This window comes from Myotis myotis, unplaced genomic scaffold (assembly GCF_014108235.1).
Source record: "Myotis myotis isolate mMyoMyo1 unplaced genomic scaffold, mMyoMyo1.p scaffold_m19_p_1, whole genome shotgun sequence".
NCBI classification, from domain to species: Eukaryota; Metazoa; Chordata; class Mammalia; order Chiroptera; family Vespertilionidae; genus Myotis; species Myotis myotis.
Window position 1 is genome coordinate 3,997,964 of NW_023416313.1, and position 16,455 is coordinate 4,014,418.

General features: G+C 55.8%; 1 protein-coding gene across 8 annotated transcripts in view; it reads right to left on the reverse strand.

Moving 5' to 3' along the window:
* The window catches only part of SLC2A9 (solute carrier family 2 member 9), a 64,022-nt gene that overhangs the window by 30,179 nt on the left and 17,388 nt on the right, over positions 1–16,455 (reverse strand). For 7 of the 8 annotated variants that reach the window (XM_036328915.1, XM_036328896.1, XM_036328865.1 and 4 more), the window contains 3 exons: positions 13,241–13,342; positions 7,068–7,166; positions 69–229 (listed from right to left, as the gene is read on the reverse strand). In XM_036328915.1, the coding sequence (XP_036184808.1) occupies positions 69–229; positions 7,068–7,166; positions 13,241–13,342 (362 nt within the window). Of the gene's footprint in view, positions 1–68; positions 230–7,067; positions 7,167–13,240; positions 13,343–16,113; positions 16,247–16,455 lie in introns of those variants that run through there. The other variant, XM_036328886.1, reaches the window with a different exon arrangement.

Below are 16,455 nucleotides of genomic sequence, written 5' to 3' on the forward strand. Positions count from 1 at the left end.
CTGACAGGACACAGATATATTATGAGCACGATGGAGGGGATCCCCCAACACAGACAGCCCCCACTGACCTCCCACAAAACTTTCCCATCGGCTTCACCATGAACGTCCCCACGAGTCCACCGATGGCGAATATGGACACGGTGACCGACCAGAGCAGCGTCAGGGTGTCGGGGTCGATCGGGTATCCACGCCTCCTCTCCCACGTCTCATTGTAAAAGGCCTTGATGTACTGAAAGCAAACAACACACCGTTACTCCCCCTGCTCCCTCCGGCACCCGGAGCAGCTGCGATGAGACCAGCAGCTGCAGAACGCGGTCTCAGGCCAGGACGGTGCTAGGTTCTGCCTGAGCCTTAATCACAGAACCTTCTGACAAAGTCTGTGGATGGGCCCTACTTTTCGTTTGTTTGTTTTGTTAATTCTCATCCAAGGATGCTTTCCCACTGATTTTTAGAGAGAGGGAAAGACAGAAACATCGATGTGAGAGAAACGCATCAATTGTTTCTCCTGCACGCGCCCCAATTAGGGCCCTGGGCTGGGGAGAAGCCTGCAACCCAGGTACGCGCCTGGGTTTTACTGGAATCAAACCCAGGACCCACTGGTCTGCAGGCTGACACTCTATCCACTGAGCCAAGCCGGCTAGGGTGGAGGAAGGGAAAGGGAAAGAGAGATAGAAACATCAATGAGGAGAGAGAATCATTGATCAGCTGCCTCCTGCACACCCCTTCCCGGGGATCGGGCAACCTGGACATGTGCCCTGAGCAGGAATGAAACCAGTGACCTCCTGGTTCATGGGTAGACACTCAATCGCTGAGCCACACCGGCCGGGCAGATGGGCCCTATTTTTTACCTCATTTTGCAGACAGAGAAACTGAGGCTCTGAGAGACAATGTGACTTGCTTAGTAAGTGGGAAACCTGGGAATCAGACTCAGATCTGCCTCCAAACCTAGAGCGACCATGATACCCAGGCCTCTCCAACTTCGGTGCCAGCAGAGCCACCTGGGCAAGTGTTTGAAACGCACATCCCTCACGTTAGAGGAAAAGCTCTGTCCTCGGGGTGAGCCAAGACACCAGACACAGAAAACTCCAGCCAGCAAAGCAGAACAAAGCGCTCATTTGCATTTCATCGAAATCGACGAGTTCTGTTCTTCAAAGGCCACCTTGACCACAAGGAAAGACAGGCGCACGCTGAGGCCACACATCTGCAACGCATCTGCTGCAAAGGACCGGCACCCACAGTCGGTGAAGAACTCTAACACGCCAATGGGAAGGCAGACGGCCCACCTTAAAAATGAGCAAAAGACTCGAACAGACGACGGAGAAAACTCAAGTGCCCAGTAAGCTCATGACACGATGCTCAACATCATGAGTCAACAGCGCAGTGAGGTGCCACTTGTGCCCATGAGGTCCCCGTCACCATCAGTTCTGATGCTGTGGGTTTGAGATGGGGACGGGGTGAGTCTGATGTGAACCAAAGACGGAGGTCCCGGCCCTGCACTCCCTGAACAGGTTCCATCCCCGAGATGTTCATAGCTCCCACCCGCCCTCCCGCCCCCCGTTACCCAGGGTGGGCCCACTAGTGTCTCCATAGACAGCAGAGGACATTGTGGAAAAGCCGTAGGTTCAGTTTGCATAGACCTGGGCGTGAATGCCAGCACCTTGACTGGCTAATCATTTAAACCGGCTGGATCTCGGTCTCCTCATCTGCACACTGGGAGTGATGACACCGATATCTCGGGGTTGTTGTGAGGGTCAAACAGGAGCATGGAGCAGGGCTGCCCAGGCCTTGGGGAGAGCTCGCACAGCCCCCGGGAGCCACTTCTCTGCTGGGTGATCTTGAGTAAGTTACTCAACCGCTCTGTGCCTCGGGTTCCTCATCTGGGACACGCTTTCCCTCTGGAAGGCGTTGCCATGGGGATTTAATGTGAGGATGAGTAGAAAGTACAGCGCTGGGTCCATAGAGGTGCACAGTGAGAGCTGGAAGCTGGGTGGCTGCTGGTGGCATGGATGTCAGTGTGTCCGTATCTGTCAGGTCGGGGTCCTCGATGTGTCTATGGCGCGGGCCGATGGCTCCATGAATAATTTACCACCGTCTCCCCAGCCAGTCGCTCAGGGCCAGGCCTGTGGCAGCACATTGAACCGTGCAGCTGGCAGCCAGGTAGACCGGCTCAGGACACCTCCAGATGATGCAGGAACTTGCTGGACAGGGGAGGGGAGTGACCCTGTAGCCTGTTTTACGATGTTCAGCTCCTTACTGAGTCTCACCGAGCCTGTCGTGACTCCGTCCATACAGTTACCCTCGGGAGCGCTGCGAAGCGCACACAAATAGGACACACTTGTGGCGGGGCCAGCGTGCGTGTGTAACACAGCCCAGGCCTGAGGGATCTGTGAAGACAGGCCATACGCCTGTGCAGCCAGGAGAGCCGTACGGATGCCCTTGTGAGGGTGCCCACCGCCAGCCAGGCTCTGGGAAGTGAGGGCCACCCCATGAACCCCGCAGTGCCACCGCAGGTCCCCACGTGGCAGAACTCAGGCCTCCCCCACCGAAACACGGCCGAGGCTGCTCTCCCGAAAGGCCTGCTGGCGCCTTGGCCCTGGGCTGGCTCCGGACTGTAGGTCCGGGAGGGCCCCCACCATTCCTGGGACCAAGCAGAGCGGCTCCCGGGCCTGGCCTCTCACAGCCTGGCGCAGGCTGATCAGCTCCAAGACAGGAACTGGGGACTTGCTGAGCAGCTGACAAAAACCCTGACGCCGAATCTCGGATGAGAGTCCCTGTGGACACCTCACGGGTGTTGTCCCAGTTCAGGGTGGGGCCCGAGTGTGCGCCAGGGGCCAAGTGTGCACCTGGGCCTGAGTGTGCACAAATGTGCACTGGGGGCCGAGTGTGCAACGGGGCCGAGTGTGCGCCGGCAGCCTCTGCTGAGAGCGCCCTGAGAAGCTGGAACCTGTTTCAGCTTCACCCCCACCCCCCACGCCTTTTCCTTTGCTGATTCTGCTTCCGGTCCTTTCACTGAATTAAGTCACAGCTGTGAGCTTGCCGGTGCCGGTGCCGGGAGTCTCCCTGGTGAGGCATCGGACCTGGGGGTGGTCTCAGACCGGACACTCTCCCAGGTCCTCGGGTGCCTGCCCGGCTCCAGTTCTGACGGCTCTTCAGTGTGCGGAGCTCTCTCCCCACTCTGTGGCTCCGGGGACTTGGGCTGACTGACAGGTGGGAAGGAAGCTTCTAGAGACTCTAGGCAGCCGAGAATGCTTGGCGCCCACTGCTGGCTCTCACAGTGCTGAGAGAGGAAGCAAGATGCCGGCGATAGCCGCAAGGGATGGACTTGCAGGGCTCTCTGGCCCTCCCTCCCCACCCATGGCCTGAGGTTTCCTACTCTAGAACATGAAGAAAGTTCCATTTGCTCTTTGGCTCCAGGTAGAGGCAGGCAGACCCGTGTGTCCCAAACAGCCCGCTTATTAGAACGAGGGCAATCCTGGGCCTCTCTCCTGCTGGACCACCCCCCTCTCCAGGGAGATCGCAGAGCTGTGTGTGTGTGGAGGGCGGGGGGGGGGGTCCGGGGGGGGGGGCGGCACATCCACGTGGACATGCCGTTGGCTCTGAGAGCATTTCTGCGCCTCCCGTGGGGCCGCTGGCTGACAGGGACGAAAAGGGCAAATGTGTTCATTCCTGTAAGTTGCTCGCGCTGTTCATATCAGCCTGGAGGCAGCGAGACCTCAAGGAGCATCTCTTCAGCCCACGCGCAGGGGGCAGGTGTGAGCACTGGTCCTGGAACAGCATCTTTGTAGAACAGGAATAATGACGGGGCCTGCAGGTGGGGCTGCGGGAAGAGTTCCACGAGGTGTGTGGCCCTTGGCATGATGGCCAGCACATCAAACCCCAATGTCTTTCTCCTGCGGGTCGGAAACCGCGTGTTTCTAGCTGGACTTGTCTGGGTGCGATCACCCAGCACGCTCCCGCCGCGTGTCCGGCGGCAGCCCCTCAGCGCCTCCCGCTCCGCAGAGCTTTCCGAGCTTCCCCGTCGGCACAACACGGGCCTTTTCCCAGAGGAACTTGTGAAATGAGAGCATTCTGAACCCAATGGCAGGCTTCCCAGCTCCACCAAGCTGCACCCCCCTCCGCCCCCGCAGGGGGAAGCAGGCAGGGCCAGCAACTACAGTCAGGATTAGCCAGATGCCAGCACCCAGGCCTGGAGAGGGCCCCCCAACTTCCCAATCAGGCAGCTCTGCCAGCTCCAATCCCAACCCAACCATGACTCACAGCTCCCAACTTAAACAATGCACAATGTACAGGGGGGCCTTGACTTACGAATGTCCCGACTAACAAGTTTTTTGAGATACCAGCTGTCTCTCCTCCAATTTTTTGCATTGAGTTGACAGAGTAATTTGAGTTAACGAGCTCCTTAATGAGCTCGGTCTCGGAACGAATAAAACTCGTAAGTCAAGGCCCCATTGTACTTGAGAAAAATTGATAGCAACCTAAGCGGCCACATAGGAAGGCAAGAGGGGCAGCAGCACACAACACTGAGAAACCCGGGGCCAGCCCAGCCCCTGTGGCTCAGCGGTTGTCACCACATGAACCAGGAGGTCAAGGTTCAATTTCCTGTCAGGGCACTTGCCCAGGTTTTGGGCTCGATCTCCAGTACAGTAGGTCCTCAGGTTACGGGGAGGTCCGTTCCTACCACGTAATGCGATTTTCGCCGTAAGTCGGAACCCACCTACATAAGCACCTACGTCACCCACATGGAGCACAGACACAGCAGTAAGGAAGGGAAACAGTAAACAAAATTTAAAAGAAAGATAACAATTCCTGCCCTTTACTTGTGGTAAATGAATAATAAAAAGCACAAAGCACATATGTACAGACGTCGAAATGACAACTTTTTTTTTTTTAATATAAATAAATAGGACATGGTGACGTAACCACGAAACGACATATGTTGAGTCCGACGTACCCCGAGGACCGTCTGTAGAGGGCGTGCCGGAGGCAGCCCACCAATGATTCTCTCTCATCATCTGATTTTTCTATTTCTCCTTCCCTCTCCCTTCCTCTCTGAAATCAATATTAATAATAAAAAATCCCGGGATGGAGAATTTGCAACAACATGGAAAAATGCTGATGATATAAGTATTTAAGTCAAAAAAGGATATATAATCAATTTTAGGGGGGAAAAGTATATTTAGACAAAGCCTTAAAAATGAAAAAAATCTATTTTGTAAGATATTACAGTGGTGGACACAGGTCGTTATACATTTGTCAAAACCCATAGAACGTACAGCACCAAGCAGGAACCTTACTGTGAACTATGGACTTTGATGTGTCAAGACAGGTTCCCGGGCTGTAACACACATCTCCTGCGGATGGTGGGGAACGCCGCGTGTAAGTGTGTGGCGGGGCCAAGGGGTACATGGGAAATCTGTACTTCCTGCTCAGCTTTGCGGCGAACCTAAAACTGCTCTTGAAAACAAAGTGTATTCACTAAAACAATGTTGGCCCTGACTGGTTTGGCTCAGTGGTTAGGTATCGGCCCGTGGACCCAAGGGGGTGGGTTTGATTCCCGGTCAAGGGCCCGTACCTCGGTTCTGGGTTTGATCTCCAGCCCCACTGGGGTGTATGTGGGAGGCAACCAACCAATGTGCGTGTCTCGCTCTCCTCCCCTCCTCCCTCCCTTCCACTCTGTCTGAAAATCAATGGAAAAAAAATATCCTCAGGTGAGAATTTAAAAAAAAAACAAATAACAAACCACACAACAAAAAAACCCAATTTTGAAACAATGACGGAGTTGTCCCTTGCTCGTGTTCCCACGGTCGTCGCTCCACCCGTGTCATTCCATCCCAGGTCCAAGCATTACACTCCCTCCTCCGGCCAGGAGTGCAAAGGCCCCCACCCTCTGCTGAGTTTCACTGAACTTTCGCATCCCCGGCCTCTGTGCCTCCGCTCCACCCTCAAGATGAAGCAAGAGTGCAGGTCCCAGGCCTCTTTGAAGGGCAAACACGGGCCAATCAGGTCCCCCTCTCAGGATGCTGGTCCAAAGCCCTCGAGCGCTGTAAGGCTCAGGCGGGCCATTTCCACCCGCTGGCTTGCAAACTGTTTTCAGCATCACAATCATTTTTCAAATGAACTTACACAGAGTTAACAGGTAAAAAAAAAAAAAAAAAAATTAAAAAAATGGGGAAAAACAGGGACACTGTAATACTTTAAACAATAAAAATACACTTAAAAAAATAAATATTTTAAAAAAACATCCACAGCCTGGCTCTTGGCTGCCTCTTCGCTCCCGCCCTACGTGCTCCAAACACACCTGGCCCCAGCCACGTCTCGCCTGCGTTCCGGCAGCGTCCCTGCGGGTGTTTCGCACCCCAGGCCTCTGTGCCTCCGCTCTGCCCTCCAGACACAGAGGGCATCGCCTCCTCCAGGAACTCCCCCCTCGCACCTCACCCACCTTGCCCCAAGGGTGGCAGCAGGCCTTGCAGAAGCCAGCACCCCAGCAATGGGGAGCACCTAGCAGCCCAGGTGAGAAGCAGGCCTTGCCCTGCCCGGCAACAGGGCGGAATTGCAGGCCTGGAGACATTGCTCCTGATGACCCAACCGGTTTTCCAGGGAAAACAGAGGCAGCAGTGGACGCTGACCAGCAGGTTCCCGGGTGCCCTCTGGCTCAGATGAAAAGGCATGGACACAAACAGAACAAGGAGGAGAAGGTGGCCCCTCTGTGTCCCCCCAGACTCCGTGCTCCTTGCCCTGGACTAAGACCCTCAGGATCTGCCCCGGCTCCTCCCGGGGGGGGGGGGGCCCTCTAGGAAGGACACTCCCACTCCAGCCTCAAGGAACTGACAGCCCCACACATGATCACCTCGTCTGTTTCTGCATCTCCCACCTCCCCTTCGAAGGCTGGGGCCAGTGCTTCTCTCTGCCCGGTCCCCCCAGACCCCCAGCTGGCACAGAACCTGCTTTCAAAGGTTTGCAGCATCCCGCACCACCCAGCTCCAGGGGGTAACACTGTTCCCACCCCCTCCGCCCCGTGCCTCCTCAGCGCCCCCTGAAGGGCGTGTCCCAGGCCGCAGGGCACTCACCGGAGTGGGGGCGTTCACCACGGAGAGGTTGTACCCGTACAGGAAGGAGGAGCCGAAGGCGCCCAGGAGAGAGGCCACGATGAGCGAGCAGGACCAGTTCTGGGGAAGGAGAGGACAGTACATCAGACCCGCACGCTGCTGTTTCAGCTGAACTTGGCCAGCTTCCGGCCCACACAGGAGCACAGAGCCAAGCCAGACGCCGCTGCCGGCAGTAGCCGCTGGCCCTTCCTGAGAGCCAGGGCCAGGTGTTGTTCTAAGCACTTCTGGGAACTCTGTCCTGGGACTCATAGATCACTCCTGTTTTATCCGGATTGTATAGGTGAGGAAACAGGCACAGAGCTGCCCCGGGTGGTCTGGCTCAGCCTCACATGGTCACCCCCTCCTGCCTCTTCCTCTGGGCGCGGTGTCAGGACCCTGCGGCTCCTGGCAGCCACGCAGACGCACCCACCCATGCACACGCTGCTCCCGGAGGAAGGGAGGAAGGGAGGGTCCCGTCCCCTAGGCTGGTAGGAGCACCTGGGGACAAGGACCCGCAGACAGAGCGTTATTGTACTTGGCCCGGAGATCCAGGCCTGCCTCCTTGTCAGCCTGCCCCGTGGCTCCCTCCAAGAACGGCCACAGCCACGGCAGAACCACGGAGCAGAAACGTCCGGACCCTTTGGCAAAGGCTGGCCAGCTGACAGGAGCTGGACACAGGGAGGGCTGCCATCCTAGGCTGGCCAGGGGTGTGAGCCACTCGCCAGAGAGAGGGACCCAGGTGTCCTTGGGAGGCACATTCTCTGCCATCGTTCAGTGTGTGTGTGTGTGTGTGTGTGTGTGAGAATGTGAGAGTGTGAGTGTGTGAGTGTGTGTGTGAAAGTGTGTGAGAGTGTGTGTGTGAGAGTGTAAGAGTGAGAGAGTGTGAGTGAGTGTGTGAGTGTGTGAAAGTGTGTGAAAGTGTGTGTGTGAGAGTGTGAGAGTGTGTGTGTGTGTGTGTGAGAGAGAGAATGTGAGAGTGTGAGTGTGAAAGTGTGTGTGAGAGTGTAAGAGAGTGAGAGTGTGAGAGTGTGTGTGTGAAAGTGTGTGTGAGAGTGTAAGAGAGTGAGAGTGTGAGTGTGTGAGTGTGAAAGTGTGTGTGAGAGTGTAAGAGAGTGAGAGTGTGAGTGTGTGAGTGTGAAAGTGTGTGTGAGAGTGTAAGAGAGTGAGAGTGTGAGTGTGTGAGTGTGTGTGTGAAAGTGTGTGAGAGTGTGTGTATGAGAGTGTAAGAGTGAGAGTGTAAGAGTGAGTGTGAGAGTGTGTGAGAGAGTGAGTGTGTGTGACAGTGTCTGTGAGAGAGTGTGAGAGAGTGAGTGTGTGAGTGTGTGTGTATGTGAGTGTGTGTGTGTGTGTGAGTGTGAGAGAGTGTGAGTGTGTGTGTATGTGTATTGTGAGTACCAGCCACTGACAAAGCTCCAGGGACACAGCAGTAAACAGACAGCTGAAGTCCAGAACTCAGGGAACTATGTCGGTCAAATGCTCTTTGAAGGGACCCCAATAGCCAAATCCCTGCTCTGCCCACCTTGTGGCCTCCCCTGGCATGGGCTCCATGCCAGACGGCCACCACTCCGCTGTGGGCCCCGAGCCATCCTGGACCTTCCTGGGCTCAGCTTGCCCAGCTGTGAAATGGGGCCGCCCAGGATGGAAGGGGTGGCTGTATTGCTGGATGTGGAAGTTTAGAGTATCGTGTGCACGTGGTGAGTGTTCAGAGAGGGTGTTTCCACTCAGCCAGAAGCCTGGGTCATGGCTGGTGAGTACAGTAGCGGTGGCAGCGCTAAGGATGTTCAACTGCCAGCTTACAGGGAGAGGGCCAAAGGCATCAGTCAGGCATCCCCCGAGGGCTCCGTGACTGTGTGCAAGAGGGTGCAGGCCGGGCTGAGGGACCACCCCCCAAGTGCACGAATTTCATGCACCGGGCCTCTAGTTTCATATAAAGGACTGGAGCATCCACAGCTGTGGGTGTCGGAGGGAGTCCTAAACAAATCCCTGAGGATACCCAGGGGAGACTGTCTTTTTCTGCAGTAAGAGCAGCTTGAACTTAACAGGATTCACTGACGGAACAGAATCGCACTGCGGACAGAGCACCATTCCCCATCGCTGTCTGTAAACTCACCCTCTGGGTCTCAACTCAGATGCCATGCTTCCTAAGCCCCCACCCTGGCCGTGCTGGGCACCTTCTCTCCCTGGGCCCCCCTGGCTCCCGCGACCACCACTCCTGCTTGTCTGAACCATCAGAGGGGGGAGGAGGAGAGGGGGAGCCATCTCCCGGAGCCCCCGCCCCTGCATGTCCCCCTGTGCCCACCACCCTTCACCACCGTCCCTAGGAGGAGAGGGTACCTGCTGTGGTGACAGGGAAGGAAAAAAGGGCCACCGCCCAGCAAGGTCTCCTTACATGAGCACAGTCATACCGGCAGAAGGTGCTGTCGGCCGCAGGACACTGGCCACAGGGTTGGAGCACCGATGGCCAAAGTCACCGGGATGGGATGCCAAGCCCCGTGCCTCGGGGCAGGCAGTAACAGGCACGCACTGCCACCCACACTGTGACCCGAGCCCTCGGGGCGGGGGGGGGGGCGGGGGGAATGGAGGCCCACGTCTCTGTTTACCTGCTTTCTCCTCCCACCTGGCTTCCCGCTCCTCGGCCAGGCCCCCATGGGGAGTCCCAGGGGGCTGGGGCCCCATGTGAGGGGCGCTGAACCGGGCTCCTCCCGGGAGTCCATGCTCCGCTTCCCGCAGTGCCCAGGGCATCTCCCAGTGCCAGGAGGCAGAGTCCATGGGAGGGGCTGCCCGGCCGGAAGTGTGGCAATTCTCTCTTGTTTGAACAGGAAATGGGCAGTGATTTTTTTCCCCCTGATCCCAAGTCAGAACCGCAACTGGAGCAACAAGGGAAACCTGTCTTCTCAAGGATCACCCCTGGGTGTGGGTTTTCCTCTTTAAGGAGGCCAGAGCAGGGAGGGAGAGACCAGCATAAAGCCAGGGCGGCTCCCTCAGGCAGGGGTGGGAACGTCCGTCCGCAGGCGCCGAAGGCCCAGAAATCCATTGGTCTGGCCCTGACAAGGCGTTAGGGGTGGGCGGATGAAGTGTTTGGCAAATAGAGCAGGCTAATGTCTAAGTGTATACTTTTGTATGGCCTGGCCGGCGAATGCCGTTTTAAATATCCAAGTGGCCTTTGGCAGGAAAAAGGTTCCCCACCCCTGCCTTGAGGGTTGGGACGGATGGACTTCGCAGTAGAAGCCTGGTGGGAAGCCAAGCCTGACTCCAGCCCCTTTTTTCCTCTTTTGATGTGATTGGCACGTATGGAACACACTGCCAATCGCCACTTTGCTGCTGTGCGTCCTCAGGCAAGTCGCTTTGCTTCTCTGAGCTACCATGTTTCCAAGTGCCAAAGGGGAGACGGCTCCTGCCCTGACTGTCCTGCAGAGTTATCCAGGGGCTCGGAGAGAAACCACGAAGCGCATGCACAGATGGGCATGGCTGCCTGCAGCTCTGGACCTGCAGGAAGCAAAGAATCGGCCACAGGGCCATTACCCACCCTGCTCACTCAGAATGGGCTGCGGAGGTGCCTCCCTCGTGCCTACCCCCGCTGGGGTCCAGGGGCGGCGTTCCGGCGACCAGACCCCTCATGCCCACGAGGACAGGGTGAGAGTTAATTTGCATTGTGATCAACCTTCCCCAAGTCAGAGAACCACCTTTAAATCCTGTTCAGGACAGGCCGCCTTGGCCCTGTGCTCCCAGAGGCAGAGCAGATGCTGAGGTCACAGGCGTGTTTGGGGGACGAAGAACCCCCGGAGGCCAGGGCAGCCTCAAGCCCACAGACAAGAAGCCAGCAGACTGGGCTAAATGGAAAGCACATATTGAGATCAGACGTGGAGCCCCGCAGATCTGCTGGGAGCGTGCCGTGTCACACGCATGTGTGAACATCCAGCCCACGACGCACAACATGGGGAAGTAGCCGCTCAGTGGGGAACCAGGATTCCAGAGAGACAAGCCAGCCCTCACTGTCAGGCTAGCGATTCCCTGAGCATATGAAACAGTGCAATGGCCATTCTGCATATTAATCCCGCAAAGAGACTTGGGGACTCGGGGAGAAGCAGCTCTTCTGGAATTGATTTGCAGCCCGCCCTGCCCCCCTCCATGCGCCCTCTCCCCCATCTAGGTGGAGCTGTGGTCCAGGGCAGGATGCTGACATAGACACTCTCAGCTATAACATGTAATATGATGGCTGAGAATTCCCCAGGGAGACACAGAGGAAGCACTGAGCCAGCCTGGGGCTGAATCCTGGAAGACTTCCTGGAAGAGGTGGCTCCTGGACCACTAAACCTGGGGAGTATGCTGGCCAAGAAGGGTGTGGGAGGGCAATGATCCAAGGCCCAGGGTATTAGGGGAAGGGAAATAGTCGGGTGTGGCTGGGGCCTACGGAGGGAGGCAAGCACTTCATACCAGTGCCGGCACAGGGGAGCCATGACTCAACCCAATACAAGCCCTGAGAAAAGCCTACGGTGACTGCCTGGAGTGCAGGGAGCCGGTCCATCCTTGCTGTTTCAAGGGACCTGGCATATATGGCATACTGTTCTTAATATGTTTGCTCACCTTCTTGGCACTATGTGTTTTAACCAAGGTCACCTCTCCGAGAAAGGTTGTTTCCCCAGGTAGGGATTTTCCCCTGAAGTTAGGGAGGGAATAAAACCCCTTAACTAAGTGCCAGGCAGGTAATTAATCACTTTACAATCATGCTTAAGCTACGTAATCTTTACTCCCTGGAATGGAGATAAGAAATGCCCTAACCTTTGGAATAGAGATTGATAGGATTGGAATCAACTGGTATAAATACAGATGTAACAAGACAACAGGACACAGAACCTAGAGACAGAAGAACTTCACTGGAGAGAACATGGCAAAAGATCCTGGACAGAAACTGGAGACAGAACCTAGAGACAGAACCTAGCGAGAGAACCTGGCTGAAGAACCTAGAGACAGAACCTGGCTATAGAACCTGGATAGAACATGACAAGAGAACCTGACTAGAACCTGGTGACCAAACCTGCTGGAGAACCTGGACAGAACCTGGCTGGAGAACCTAGCAAGGGAACATGGCTACCGAACCTGGCTGGAGAACCTGGAGAACCTGGCTGGAGAACCTACAGAACCTGGCAATAGAACCAGGCAAGAGAACCCAACCATGCTGATCAACAGAACGCTGCCTCCAAGTCTTTCCCTCTTCGCCGACTCCGTCCACACCTTTGGGGACCCCTGGACCTGCTGGGGTTGGACCCCGGCACTGGAGGGAGTGTCTATAGCAGGATTCTGGATGGCCTGGCAGGTGGCCCCCCCTTCACACCTGCGAGGTGAGGATAATGGCGTCCAGGCTGCCCAGTTCACACTTCCCTGGCCGTCTAGCCAATATGCGTGTTGATCTTTGTCCTGCTAAGTAAAGATTTCATATAAATGTGGACATTTTCTCCCCTGAGTCCTGGTAGCTCCCACACCCATCACAGGAGACCAGGCACACACGGGTGGAGGTATGAGACCGGATCCACCTTGAACTGGCTGCAGAGCCTTGGACAAGTGGCCTCAGCCCTCACCAAGCTTCGCTTCATCGCCTGAAATCTGGGTGGCGATGCCTTCACCCTAGTGTGGCCGGGAGAAGCGAATGAGAACCCCGGGTGTGAAGGTCCAGCACAGAGAGGGTGCTGACCGGCTCCTGGTTTTTGCATCTGGTTTGGAGAGAGGGCTCAGGGAGTCCTGAGGAGGGGGAGAGAGGCTTTCTAAGTGCTGAGGACTTCCTGGAGGAGGGGGCGGTGACCTGGGCCTGTGGTGGGTGGAGGACCGGTTACAGTGTATCCTGAAGGACGATGCCAACATCCCTCTCCACGTCAATGTCCCCTTGATCTAGAGAGATGACCTCTGGAATGGAGATACCTCCCCCCTCCAAATCCGGAAGGTCACCTGCAGAGAGGATTTTTATCAACCGCAGTGCAAGCCACCTGAGGCCTGTGCCTCGCCGCGTACACTTCACGGTACTTCCCATGTCACCCTGCATGCAGCCTCTGTCCCCTGGCCTGACCCCCGTAGCCTGCATGTCCCCGGGGCGGGAGGGGCAAGGAGGGACAGCCCCTGAGTCCCCAGGCGCTCCGGTAAGAGGTAAGGGAGCCAGGACTGACCGATTTCTTTTCCTCCAAATCGCTTTCTTTGTTAGCGGCCGGGTCCTTGTCACTGAGCTTCATGGCTTCTTTCTCAGGTTTGGGACTGGGCTTTTTTTGTTCCTGAGGAAGAAGAAAAAGGAAGCAGCCATTAGACTCCTGCTGCCAGTGATAGGTAACTCAGGGGAGTCGGCGAGGAGCCCTGGTGGAGACACCCGCACGGGGGACCCCTGCTCCTGGGCACCCCCTGCTCCTCTCTGGCCTCAGTTTCTCCATTTGTGAGATGGTTGGGTGACTATGTCTGTGTCTGGAATGCTGGCTGGATGGCTTTTAAGTACAAGCCTCTCCCAGAACATTCTCATCCACACGGTCATTCTCGCGCTGGGCACATCTTGTGACACTAGACTTCCTGTCCCCAAGATGTGAAAATAAAAGCCGGGGAAGTTAAAACGAAGTGGTCCCTCCCCTGTTCAACTGGAAACAGTTGCCCAAATTGCCACCTGGATCCCTGGCAGACAGAGCTAAGGGATGGTGCAGCTGCTCCGTTTGTAGAAGCTCACCCTGAAACAGTAAAAAATGTGCACCAAGATTTCAGCCAGAAATTGCATGGAAACATTTTTTTTTCATGTTAGAAAAAATGGCATTCACAATAGGAAAAAGATATGGAAGAGGGAAGTTTAAAAAAATGACGGTACCTCCCCAGGATAAAAATGCACGGAGCACTTTAAACCTGACTTGAGAGAGCATTACTGTCCCGAGGAAATACTCAGGATTACTCTCACTTGACAAGAAGGGGAAGATCTATGAAAGAATATACATTAGTCAACATTAAAAATAGATGTACTTCCTAATAGCCATTCTTTTTAAAACATACATTTTACTGATTTCAGAGAAGAAGGGAGAGGGAGAGGGAGAGAGAGAGATAGAAACATCAATGAGGAGAGAGAAACAGGGATCAGCTGCCTCCTGCACACCCCCTACTGGGGATGGAGCCCACAACTGGGCATGTGTCCTGACCGGGAATCGAACCGTGCCCTCCTGGTTCATACATTGATGCTCAGCCACTGAACCACACTGGCCGGGCTGAATAGCCACTCCTAAAACAACATCCGTACTTAAACTATGCCCATGCGACTTTTAAATGCCGAATTAAGTTTAAAGCAAAATATTTATACATTCAGTTATTTAGTTAACAAATATTCACTAAGCCCCTAGCATCCAGGTGATGGGGATGCAGTCTCTAGAAGGCAGCCCTTGCCCTGCCTGTGTGGAGCTTACATGCTAGGAGAGACTGTTGGGAAGCGGGTGCAGATGGCTCATGGAAAGCAGACGGCTCATGGCAAGCAGACGGCTCACGGCAATCAGACGGCTCACAGGCACACAGATGGCTCACGGCAAGCAGACGGCTCACAGGCACACAGACGGCTCACGGCACGCAGACGGCTCACAGGCACACAGACGGCTCACGGGCACACAGACGGCTCACAGGCACACAGACGGCTCACGGCAAGCAGACGGCTCACAGGCAAACAGACGGCTCACGGCAAGCAGACGGCTCACAGGCAAACAGACGGCTCACGGCAAGCAGACGGCTCACGGGCACATGGGCACACAGACGGCTCACGGCAAGCAGACGGCTCACAGGCACACAGACGGCTCACGGCAAGCAGACGGCTCATGGGCACACAGACGGCTCACGGCAAGCAGACGGCTCACAGGCACACAGACGGCTCACGGCAAGCAGACGGCTCATGGGCACACAGACGGCTCACGGCAAGCAGACGGCTCACGGGCACACAGACGGCTCACAGGCACACAGACGGCTCACGGGCACACAGACGGCTCACGGGCACACAGACGGCTCACGGCAAGCAGACAGCTCACAGGCACACAGACGGCTCACGGGCACACAGACGGCTCACGGCAAGCAGACGGCTCACAGGCACACAGACGGCTCACGGCAAGCAGACGGCTCACAGGCACACAGACGGCTCACAGGCACACAGACGGCTCACGGCAAGCAGACGGCTCACGGCAAGCAGACGGCTCACAGGCAAACAGGTGTGAGCGGCAAGCAGACGGCTCACGGCAAGCAGACGGCTCACAGGCACACAGGTGTGAGCGGCATGTCCCAGGCGGGGTCCTGCCTGGACTACAGACCAGCAGAGGACAGGTCACAGCTGTACGTGCTCAGAAAATAAACGTCCTTGAAGCAGCTGTTCCCACTTGGCCGTGATATTTTAGCCAATTATCCTCTTAGGTATTCATTTTTCTACAGTTTTTCTACACTGGGGAAAAACAAAACAAAAACACCCACCTCTACAACTAGAAAAATGAGTTTTTACATTTTCTTTAAATTAAAAAAAATATTTTTGAAGAATTAAGCCCTTATGTTCTTAAGTAGCCAAAAAGATTTAAAAGGTAAAATTCTGATTTGCACGAGAAGAAGAGACAATTCACAGAGCTAGCATTATTTTGCCTCCTGTCTTCAGAGGTATATTCTGCTGTTTTGTGAGACATTAAAAAAAAAAAGGTAAAATTCTGCAAGAATACCGCTCTTACAGAATCAGGAGCTCCAAGGCCTAGCATCAGCTCTGGCCTGGCGGGAATGTGGCTGGGGGAGCTGCTATTGAGGACCTTCAAGGCTCTCCCCTGCGAAACGCCACCTGCTTCATGCCAGCACCCCCCAGGGACACTCAGCTCGCTGGACCGCCCCCCTCGGGCTCTCGGTGCTTCTCTAGCTGCCCCGTGGCCGGAGTCCTGTCCTCCTTCCCCGTCTCGCCTGCATGGCTCCCGGCTCGGCTCCGCTCTGGGCCCTGCCCCTCTGGCGCATCTGAGTTGCTTCCTCCCGGCCTCCCCTAGCCTGTCCCATGAGCCCCCAGAGCTGGGCCGACCTGCTGACTGCTCTCCTGTGTCCCCAGTGCCTGGGACGCGTCCTGGTCCTGGTGGTTCTCTGGAGGGGTCCCCTCAGCCAGGCTGTGCCTGTGGTTGGGCACCTGGAGAGCAGGCAAGCTGTTGCTGGGGTTTTTAGAAACCAGGGATGTTCACTTTAAGTAAACTGGGTGACCCGCCGTGATGCTGTGGGCGCCTCCTCCCGTCGCCTGGAGGCCCCAAGTGAAAACACAGAGGTGCCCCGAAGAGGAAGGAATTTGGCCTTGAGACAACAACAGAGAAATTCCGTCTGTGGTTCCCACGTGAAAACGGCAGCATCTTGGAATTTCTATGCTGGCTTACGA